Source organism: Leuciscus leuciscus (assembly GCF_965113295.1).
Source record: "Leuciscus leuciscus genome assembly, chromosome: 21".
Lineage (NCBI taxonomy): Eukaryota > Metazoa > Chordata > Actinopteri > Cypriniformes > Leuciscidae > Leuciscus > Leuciscus leuciscus.
The window spans coordinates 23,728,837-23,740,149 of NC_138745.1; the positions used below are offsets into that span (position 1 = coordinate 23,728,837).

General features: G+C 38.9%; 1 protein-coding gene across 2 annotated transcripts in view; it reads left to right on the plus strand.

The window, feature by feature from the left end:
* prkcea (protein kinase C, epsilon a) overlaps nt 1-10,601 on the plus strand; it is a 65,375-nt gene extending 54,774 nt beyond the window's left edge. For both annotated transcript variants that reach the window (XM_082151753.1, XM_082151752.1), the window contains exons 12-15: nt 5,211-5,349; nt 5,437-5,625; nt 6,679-6,825; nt 8,305-10,601. In XM_082151753.1, coding sequence (XP_082007879.1) covers nt 5,211-5,349; nt 5,437-5,625; nt 6,679-6,825; nt 8,305-8,451 — 622 coding nt within the window. In that variant the 3' untranslated portion in view covers nt 8,452-10,601. The remainder of the gene's footprint in view (nt 1-5,210; nt 5,350-5,436; nt 5,626-6,678; nt 6,826-8,304) is intronic.
* The last annotated feature ends 712 nt before the right edge of the window (nt 10,602-11,313 follow it).

Sequence of the window (11,313 nt, forward strand, 5' to 3'; positions counted from 1 at the left end):
AATAAAAAATAAAAAATAAAATTAAGAGGTATGAATACTTCCACAAGGCACTCATTTAACATTAAGAAATATATATTTCTTAGTTGTAAAAAATAATAAAGTATTATTTTTATTTTTTTCAATTTGGTCTCAGACTTATCTCAATTTGGCCCCTAATGATTTATGTATGTGTAAAAGAGAAATTGATTATCTGTGTTGTGTCCATTGAAGAGCCATTGTTGAGTCCATTGAACACTGAAGCATTTGTTGGAGCTCCTGGCTTTAAAGAAGCTAGGGTCCAATCCGCTAATTGCTATTGGCTATTGTCATGTTAAGTGCCTATCTCTAAAATCACTCCAACCTTAATGGTTGCTGTCAAAAATAGAACAGTTACATAAACCTGGGCTGTCCGCCCTCATGTCGGAACATTGCCTCACAAAAAGATTTGTGCTTGAATGATGCCAGCAAAGAAATGTTGACATTTTTTTGCCAATCAACCATCAAAGACCAGGCCTGTTTGGCTCTCGTCCTGTAAAGCTTTATTGAACTGTTGACACACAAAACGCACTTATGAACTCAATTTATTTGATACGGCGTAAAATAAAGTAAAAGCAGTTCTATTTTGAAACATATTCTTAAATATATTATTCATATCATATAAGTGTACTTACATTGCACACGACTGAGCAATTACTGAGCACACTTTTAAATTAACTTGAGCTTCCTTACGAATGCATGTCTTTATTCTCTTTACTTGACTGGTATCATAAAATACAATAGCTCATATTTCAGTATGATAGACATGTTTTATGGGAGTATGTGAATCCTTATCTTCGCAGTGTTTAAATTTATGCACAACTGATGTGTGTTGATCTACACCCTGGCTTCTGTATTCCTCAATATAACCACATACACATATAAACACAGTGTCATCGAGAGGTCATTGTATGCTCTGGCACCCACATTTCTCTCCTGCTCCACCTCCCTCATTAAAGGTATCTATTAGATAGAGCATGGCAGGAGCTTATTGGCTGTACACATCCCCTCAGTCTCAGTCACTCACCTTTTGAAGCCATGCTACCTGTGAAGAAAGGACAGATGCATTGGCAAGGCTAAAATAACAATGTCTCTACACATTCTTACCCAAGCTAGAGTGGACTATTCTCAGGTGAATAGTACACTGATATAAGACTCCTCTATGGCTCATTAACTGCAATCTGAGGAAGGCACATATCACAGAGAGATCATGAACCACGCTCTGATCCGTCTGAAGAGACGTATTCAGATGTATTGCAGCATTCTTTATCAGTGCAATCTACCCAGATGCTAGAATTATGGGGTGTAAAAAGTAGAGCGAGATATATTTAAGTTACTGTGTCAAAATTGTACTGAACTCAAGTGTCAAGCCAGCTTTGTGAGTTTATATCTTGTGAGATATAAACATGTAATTGTGAGGGGAAAAAATCTGAATTGTGAGATAAGTCGCAATTGCCTTTTTTATCCTTTATTTAAACTTCCATAATAAAATGCATAATGTAAATGCTTCCACAAGAAGCAGTCTATTAGTCTATTAGACTTTGCAAGGCTCTAGGACACACCAGGTGGTAAACTGAAGGGTCTATCCTGGAGCCTGTTAACTGACATTGTTAAACTTTCAATTCAGTAGCAACTGATTTTATTGTTGTTTGACTTTAGGTGTGGTGTGCAGGTAGTATATAGGTTGGATATAGACTGAACACCAGCCATGTCAAGTTAGTTTCAATGATGGTTAGAATTATTGTTTTAGGTAAATGTTGTGATAATTGTTGCAATCTGTTCAAAAGATGAATGGCCATAGCTGAGGCATTTTACATAGAAATATATTTAGTCATGCTAAGCTGAAAATATGTATTTTTAAGGGCTAAATGGAATTGTAAGGAAGGAGTACAAATATTTTCTTTGCGTCCCTGCCGGCGCATCAGTGTCTTTGTGGACCACAATGGAGTCGTTTCATTCGTGGGATTGACTTGAGCATGCAGTCACCAGGCTCGACTGTGTCTTTTTCTGTATTGTTAGTTCTTGTCTTTATTTTGCTCTGACACACTGAGAAAACAGGATTTATCAGGCATGACAATCAGATTAGTTCCTCTGAACATTCCAGCATGATTTCAGGTTCCAGCTAGTTTGTTCAGGTGTACTGTAACACACATACATATGTGTACATGAAGAGGAACACTCTGTTGTCCTGCATTTACTGTACATGCATGTTGTGAGATATGCAAATCACTTCACATATTTTGATCATCAGCAAACCTGTAATAGTGCAGATTTGACCATCTGAAACTATGCAGTCAATGCTTTTATTCACTTGACTGACATGGTCGGCATGTCTCAAATGACATGTCAAAATGTCATGTGACCCCCCCATACAGTGTATTTAATGTTTCTACATGTTTGAAATGTCCTTTGACACTGAATGCCCTCATCCAGATTCCAGTGACTGTGTCCTGGCTGACATGTACAAGGGTCTCATCCTTTAACCTTTAAAATGGCATTACAAAATCTACACCCCTCTCTATGTGTAGTTTGTTTCCACTCTGCAGCACGGAGCACAACTTCCCCCTGTCCAAAACAAACTACCTGTGCCGGGACAAGTCTCTGCAATCGCTGCGATTCAGATATCATCATTGTGTGTGTGCTCATCCTGAGGTGCTTGGCACATCTCTAGAGTCTACTGTAACACTCGGCAGAGTTATCATGTCCTCTGGCTTGTTACGTACAGAAATCAGCAAATTAGAATGATTTCTTGTGACATGAGTAATGACTGCTCAAAATTCTGTTTGGTCATTACAGGAATAATTTACATTTTGAAATATATTAATAGAAAACTGTTATTTTAACATAGTATTTCACAGAATTAGTTTTTACTAAATTTTTGGTCAAATAAATGCAGCTTTTGTAAGGAGCATAAGAGTCAAAATCATTAAACAGTTTTACAGACCCCAAAGTTTTGAACAGTATTGTCCATGTTCATGAATGGTTAAAGTAAAAGAAAGTATGGGGATGAATTTCCATTCAAATTTTAAATAATCATAATAATTCCCATTATTTTCAGGGGTGATGGTTGTTTGATTCTCATTATTGTAACAGCATTTTTTTCTGTTTTGCAATAAATTTGTTAAATGATATTCTGCATTACAGAAATTAGATATTTTTGCATTATCTAATGTGAATTGGGGAGATATTAAATTAGCTAATATAACAGATATCAGCCATGCCATGCTAACTTGTCGGGAAGTGGAATAAATAATGCTCCCAGTTTGGCTCAATTTTAGCAATGGGGAAATGGGTGGTCAAATGGGGGTCCCTTGACCTTGGCCCTCAATATATCAGATGAATATATGTTGTGGTGATACCCAAGAATCTCCCCTTTACAGACTCCCTTTTTTTTTTTATGCCATATTTATGCATTTATGTGAAATCACTTCAGAATTAAATGCACACCTCGACTCTCCTGTTTTGACCAAAACTGTTAGTCAGGAGCTTCACAGGGTCATTATTCGTGGTCAGGCTGCTATAGAAAAACATTTAGTCGCTCATGCCAATGCCAGATGTCGATTTCAGTGGTGCCAGGTGAGGAAATCTTGGGCTAAGGAAAATTTGAAACATGTATTGTTCTCTGATGAGTCCACCTTCTATGTGTTTCCCACATCCGGGAGAGTTACAGTTAAGCCCCAAAGAAGCTTACCACCCTGGCCGTTGCATGCCCAGAGTGAATCACAGGGGTGGATCAGTGATGGTTTGGGGCTGCAACATCATGGCATTCCCTATTGTGCTTGTTGGGCGCATAACCGCCAAGGACTACCAAACCATAATGGAGGACCATGTGCACCTAATGGTTCAAACATGGTGCCGTGTATCAGCATGATAATGCACCAATACACACAGCAAGATTTGTGACAGAATGGTTTGATGAACATGAAAGTGAAGTTGAACATCTCCCATAGCCTGCACAGTCACCAGATCTAAATATTTTTTTGTCACTTTGGGGTATTTTGGAGGAACCAGTCAGAAAACATTTTCCTCCACCAGCATCACCTAGTAACCTGGCCACTGCTCTGAAAGAGGAATGGCTCAAAATCCCTCTGGTCACTGTGCAGGACTTGTATCTGTCATTCCCAAGATTAATTGATGCTGTATTGGCCTCAAAAAGAAAGCCTGGCTCCGCCCTCCTACGTACTTCCTCTCAATTTTCATTTTCCTTTAGTACTCCGTCTGGGTTTGCGGTATATTCTTGGGTTTTCTCTGCCAAATTTTTACTGGTCCAATCAGCGAACAGAGGGAGTGGCTGAGAACGATGACGTTGAGGTTGTGCGCTAGTTTGAGTAGTGGGGTTACGTCACGACCAGACGTTAGCGATTGATTATGGCAAATCCAGAGTGGCTCTGGGCAGATCCAATAGTTTTAAACTTCAACAGAGTACTCGCCTTCAAGGAAGTTAATGCTTGTCAATGGAGAGTGGCCAGACGCTCTGCACAAATGAAATGTACGAGAGTCTGGTAGGGCCAGGCTATCAAAAAGAGGCCCTACACCATTTTAATAAATGATTGTGGTCTAAAACCAGGTGTTTCGGTTTCATTGTCCAACCCCTGTGTGTGTGTGTGTGTGTGTGTGTGTGTGTGTGTGTGTGTGTGTGTGTGTGTGTGTGTGTGTGTGTGTGTGTGTGTGTGTGTGTGTGTGTGTGTGTGTGTGTGTGTGTGTGTGTGTGTGTGTGTGTGTGTGTGTGTGTGTGTGTGTGTGTGTGTGTGTGTGTGTGTGTGTGTGTGTGTGTGTGTGTGTGTGTGTGTGTGTGTGTGTGTGTGTGTGAATAAGGGCTCAGAATGTTGATGTGCATGTTGTGAAGGGGCAGCTTTTAACAGTTCACCGGAGGCTGCTGTCATATTTACTTAGACAAATGTTCTGCCCTGAACACTCCCAACACCTAGACTTATATGCAGCCATCTCAGGAATGGAGCAGAAAGCAGCTTGAGCTATAAATGCGGCCCAGTGCTATATATTATTGTTGTAAAGGTCTACAGAAAGGTCAGGCCCTCAAGGTCCCATAGATCAGTTATCAGCTTACTGTCTAACAGGCGTGTTGACCCCTTCACACCACCATTTTAAACAGCCTGGCAATTTATAAAAGAGTTTAAAAGCATACAAAAAATGTGAAATATGGTCTAATTGTTTTTTTTACCCCTCCATCACTCCAGAGATCTGAAGCTGGATAACATTCTTTTGGACGCTGAAGGCCACTGTAAACTGGCTGACTTTGGCATGTGCAAAGAGGGAATTCTGAACGGGGTCACGACCACCACCTTCTGCGGGACCCCTGACTACATCGCACCTGAGGTACAACTAGTAATCATAATAGACAAAACCAGCAGCTGAGGTGTTTGACATTATTTTTAACCTCATTATTGCGTTCTTCTCATTCAGATCCTGCAGGAGTTGGAGTACGGCCCATCTGTGGATTGGTGGGCTCTGGGTGTCCTCATGTACGAAATGATGGCCGGTCAGCCTCCGTTTGAAGCTGACAACGAGGACGACCTTTTTGAGTCCATCCTCCACGATGACGTGCTTTACCCCGTGTGGCTCAGTAAAGAAGCCGTCAGCATTCTGAAATCTGTAAGTGGCCCATTTCTTGAAATCTATTCATTTGTTTGTGTATGTGGTTTGTGGTTGGCCCATTTATCATTTCTTATTCAACGTCTGTTCAGAATCTTTTCTCTTCCTGCAGTGCATTGAGCTCCACTATATGGTCATGCACCTGGCTGCAGTTTCCCTCAGACCTCTCCAACCTTCCTCTGTTCATTTTCCTCCCTTTTGTTCCTCATTCATCCCTCTGTTCTGGTACATTTACCTCTGACTTACAAATACACAAATTTTGTGGCATATTTGAAAAACTTTGACTGGATATTATGTGATTGCACCAAAAATTCACGAATTGCCAGGAAAGGCTTCAGCAACATAACCTGAAAGGTGTTGTAAGCTGTTTTAGCCGCTTTGCTAATTTCCACCAGACTGAATTAGACCATTCAAAGAAAAACCGCATGGCCTCTCAGCAAAACCCCGCCCTCCAAAGACATGTCCTCCAACCCGATGTCAGCTAACATGCATAATGATTGACAGGCAGAGAGTGTTTCTGATTGGCTAGGTTTTTGAGTAACACTTTATAATAAAGTTGATACATGAACTAACAATAAACAAGTTAATATATATATATATATATAAATGTATAATTTTTTTATATTTTTTTTATGTGTTAATTTTTATTTGAATACTGTAATATATTATATATTGTTCAAATGTGGTTATTAAATATGATATATTGTTCAAATGTATTAGTATGTATAAAAATCGTTTAAAATTAATATTATGAAAAAATTATTCTTTGGTAAAATATGATATGAAATTCAGAGATGTTATTAGTTGATGCACCTTATTGTAAAGCGTTACTTTTTTTTGTATTTTGCTAAAAAGGTTGTTGTTTCCATTTTTATTTTTCCATTTTTGCTGTTAGAAAGACAAGTGATTTCTTCAGGACTTTTGTCAGTGATGTCTGCTTTGAATTGCATGTGTGGAATTTCACAAAAATCGTTTACAGCTCCTTACACACACTGTTCATATTTACCACTTCTTTATGAATTATGTAAAATGACATTTATTCCCTTTCCTCAGTTCATGACAAAGAACCCGGGTAAGCGTCTGGGCTGTGTGGTGACCCAGGGGCTGGAGGAAGCCATCAAAGTCCATCCCTTCTTCAGAGAGATCGACTGGGTCCTGCTGGAGCAGAGGAGGGTCAAGCCCCCCTTTAAACCTCGCATTGTAAGCATACATGCTTTCTCATACATTGAACTCAATCCTGTAAGCTCACACATTTCTATAGAGCATGACACTTGCAATGGCAAGGTTATGGGTTCGATTCCCAGGGAAAGCAAGGACTGATAGAAATGTTCTTTATATACCTTGAATGTAATGTAAGTCACTTTGGATAAAAGTATCTGTGGCTACTCAATTTATGTAAAATGTAAATATAAATCACAAAATGCTTTTTATGACACGGCGCCACAACACGACTTTTTTTTCTGCTAAATGTTGCGATACAGCATGTGCACATTGACTTTATCTCTCATGTTCCTCTGTCTTTACTGTCTGTGGTCTAGACTGAAAGTCGGATGCCACAACGGCACTTCTCGACTTCTGCTTTCCCATGGGGGGGGGGAGGGCTGATGGTGTTGTGTGTATGCGCGCATGTGTATATGTACACAAGAGGGTGCTTTAGATCGAAAGGTCACAGAAAGGTTGAGAAAAAACGCGACCGCCACTTGCTCTCTTGCCCTCTGAGTAACTTTGAGCTGGTGTTCTGTCACCACATAGGCTTACAAGCAACTCTCTACATTTATATACGCGCCTGTGGCTTTTAACTGAAAGTCTACACAATTTCTTAGAACAGCACCTGGGTCAAAATATGATTCTTAAAGAGTTAGTTCACTCGAAAAAGAAATTTCTGTCATTAATTACTCATTTCAAACAGTCATTTTGGTCGTTCCAAACCCGTAAGACCTTCGTTCAACTTCGGAACACAAATTAATATATTTTTCATGAAATAAAATTTCTGAACCAGCCATAGGCAACAACGTCATTGCAACTTTTAAGGCCCATAAAGCTAGTAAAGACATTGTTAAAATAGTCCATGTGACTTCTGTGGTTCAACCTTCATGTTATGAAGCGACGAGAATGCTTTTTGTGTGTAAAAAAAACAACTTTATTCAACAATTTCTTCTCTTCTACGTCATTCTCCTACGCTGTTCACATTGTAAATACAGTGCAGTGCTTCTGGGTTCTACGTCAGAACGCTGGCTCATTATTGGCCGACGCTGTTCACGTGAGCATCACGACGCATGCGTGTGATGCTGACGCAGGAGTTGGCCAATAACGAGTACGGTTGAACTTTCGTTTACAGTATTTGATCTGCTCAATGTATGTGCATAGATCGCCTAAATTAAAACTGCTCCTTATATAAAGTTATAGTGTTTCTTCAGAAAAATTGGATTAAACTGCAATTAATATGGATTATTTTTATGATCTTTTTGAAGCATCAAAGTTTTAGTGGAATGGACTTTCAATGGAGGGACAGAAAAGTATTTTTTGTGTTTCGAAGATGAACAGAACTCTTGTGGGTTTTGAACGACATGAGGATGAGTAAATGATGACTGAATAAAAAAAATTAAGTGAGCAATGCCTTTAAAGTTGAACCTCAGAAAACCTTCATACAACCATGTATCTATCTCTCTTTTGCTATAGAAAACCAAGCGCGATGTGAATAACTTCGACCAGGACTTCACTCGCGAGGATCCAGTGCTCACGCCAGTTGACGATGCAATCATCAAACAAATCAACCAGGATGAATTCAAGGGCTTCTCCTACTTCGGAGAGGAAGCTTTGTCTTAAAGCCCAACCTGGCATCTGTCAGCTTAAATAGAAGTTAAACACACCCACAAACACTCAAAAACCCACATCGCATCGCAATACATGAACACACAATCCACAGATGCGCTAAAGATGGGGCTCATACCAGACCAGAGCAGAACGGCCAGTCCCTGTGGTTCACTTCCCCTTTACTGCTGTTTTTGCTCTTTTATTCTTCTCTATATCTCCAAAAAAGAAAAAAAAGTACTGCATATGGATCTCATCCCAGGCCTCAACGAGTTTGACAACCAATCAGAAAACGAATGTTCTCCAGAGCCCAAGAAGGAAGGGTTGGAACGCACTACCTTAAACCAAAATTGACCATACCAATGATTGTACTACCATTTCGGACTCTGGTTGGGTTTTGGTAATCCCCTGATGGAAAGGTTGTGCCCTTGAGGAAGAATTTACCCTGCATACGTGACAATGAGACATTCTGTGCTGTGCAGTCAAATGCCTTTTTGTGTATTCAGGTGACATTTTGGGAGCAATTTTATAAAATATACAAAGACATTTGTAGTATATATATATTCCATCACAGTGTTTTCAAGGTTCATTAGGAATGATAACCTGCTGTATATGGGTTGTGTTACGAAGTGTCGGCCTGAGTAGGTGTGTGCATGACATGTATGTGTCCGTGTGCATGTGTTTGCATGAGTGAGAGCGAGAGGCCTTTGCCCTCCTGAAGCTCTACAGGTGTTTTCATGTTGTTTTGCAATTGCTTTTCATTTGTAAAGACTGTGGTGTGTGTGCGTGTGTGTGTGTGTGTGCGTGTGTGTGTGTGTGTGTGTGTGTGTGTGTGTGCCGTGTCCCACCGCTATGCATAAGATGGTATAGTTGTGGGAAGACAAACGTTTTGTACAGAACGTAACATGTACATAGTATTCGCTCCAAAAGCCTGTGAAAGCTTCTTAGAATAGGCAATTGTTTGCATGGTCTTGCAAATTGTGTCGTTATTAAGTAGCATCAGTTTATGGAAAGACAAACATGTTTTTGATATCTATGTGCAATACCCTGAACACATTTCCCCTCAATTCTTTTTGAATTTTTCTGTTGTTTTTTTTCTCGTGTGTGCTGATTTTCTCGTGTTCCATAGGTTAGAGCTTCACCAAAGGCTTTCTTGCTCTCTCTCTCTCATGCTACTCTCTGCCATTCTCGTGTACATAGTTTTCTGAATTACATAAGCTGTGGAATGTAGTGGAAAATGTGTACGCTCTTAATTTATTCAATTTACATGTAGCTACGCTTCCTTTTTGTGTCAACAATTCAATCGTCTATTTTTGTTACTTTATTTCAGGCAATTAAGCCTGGTTACACACCTCCGTAGATCTTTCAAACTATTAAGTCTTGTTTAAAAATTTTGTGAACCCCCTGTATTTGAATCATTTACTTGTGCAATGTGAAAGGCTCTAAAGAAGAGGTGAACTAAACGAAAAGGGTACATTTCAGGCGTACTAATTAAAACCTTCTGGAATGTGATGACTTTTGCTTTAGCAATTCAATGGCGATCTGAAGATGTGTTTTATTCTTTTAAAAGTGGTTGCTGACTTTAAATGTTTATTTCCGTCTGAAGTTTATTTTTGTTTCAAAATGTTCCATTGCTTTTTTTAACCGTGTCTGTGGGTTGATTATGGTAGCTAGGTCAATGTTGCCGATTGTCTTTGAAGCCTTTTCTCTCGCAGGCACCTTCCTGTCTGTCGCCCTCACTGTATCATGCCAAATGTCTCGTTCAGCTTTATTTTCTCCCGTCATTTCCTTTTAAAGTGTAAAGGAGTTAACTTGATGTATAGGATGCATCCATGGTCTGTCTTCAAAGTCAAAACAATAAATAAACTAAGAATTACCTCTTAAAATAAGTGCAAAGATTTCTCTGGCTGAATATTGAATATTTGCGCATACAGTATTAAAATACATAAATGTTTCATATGTATGATAGTTCTGTATTACATACATCTGGTATTGGACTTTAGTTTCTGTATGGTGAAGCTTCATGTGCACAGAGGTATTTCTTTTCTGGATACACTAGCGTTATCTCATTGTAAGCATTTTACTATGTGCCAAATGTACTGTCATCTAAAGGATGTGAATGTTTTGTTTAACCTATTAAACCCTAAGATGTATGAAAAATGTGTTTTGTTGTGATGTGTTGAAAGAGTATTATGTGCTCACACCCGTACCAAGGAAACAGAACATCAAATTGCAAAAGAAAAATATGTGAGTAGAGATTACTTGTAAGTCTGTCCTCACAAATATAGTGAAACATAAAAAAAATGACTTGTAAGGACATTTTAAGTGTTTTATTATTATTATTATTATTATTACTTTTTAAAAAAAAATTTTTTTGAATGATTCACAAATCAGCCAAGTCATGTGTTGCTTTAAATCTGCTGAAACCAACAGGTTTCTCATGGGGTTTTGAGTTCAACAGTTCTCACCAAAAACAGTGTCAATGAGATGTTCTCGCTAATATGGTGAAACCAACATGCGTATGTGTGCATTTTTGCAATAGGTGTGATGTAAGCAGTTCAATAGTCATTTAGAGATGCAGACTTTTCCAAATATGTGGCTTTTTCTAACCGGTCTGATACGTTCTTAAAAATAAAACATTTTGATACCCTCTTAAAAATAAAGGTTCTTTATTGGCATTGATGGTTCCATGGTTCTTTAGATTATTAAAAGGTTCTTCACACAAAGACAACAAAATGTCTTTTTAGAACTGATAACTGAAAAGTTCTTTAGCGGGGCTCTAAATGGTTCTATGTGCTGTGAAACCCCCTTTTGGCACATTCATTTTTGAGTGTATGACTGTTTTCCATTAACTGGTTCCTACGTGGTTTAAGTCAT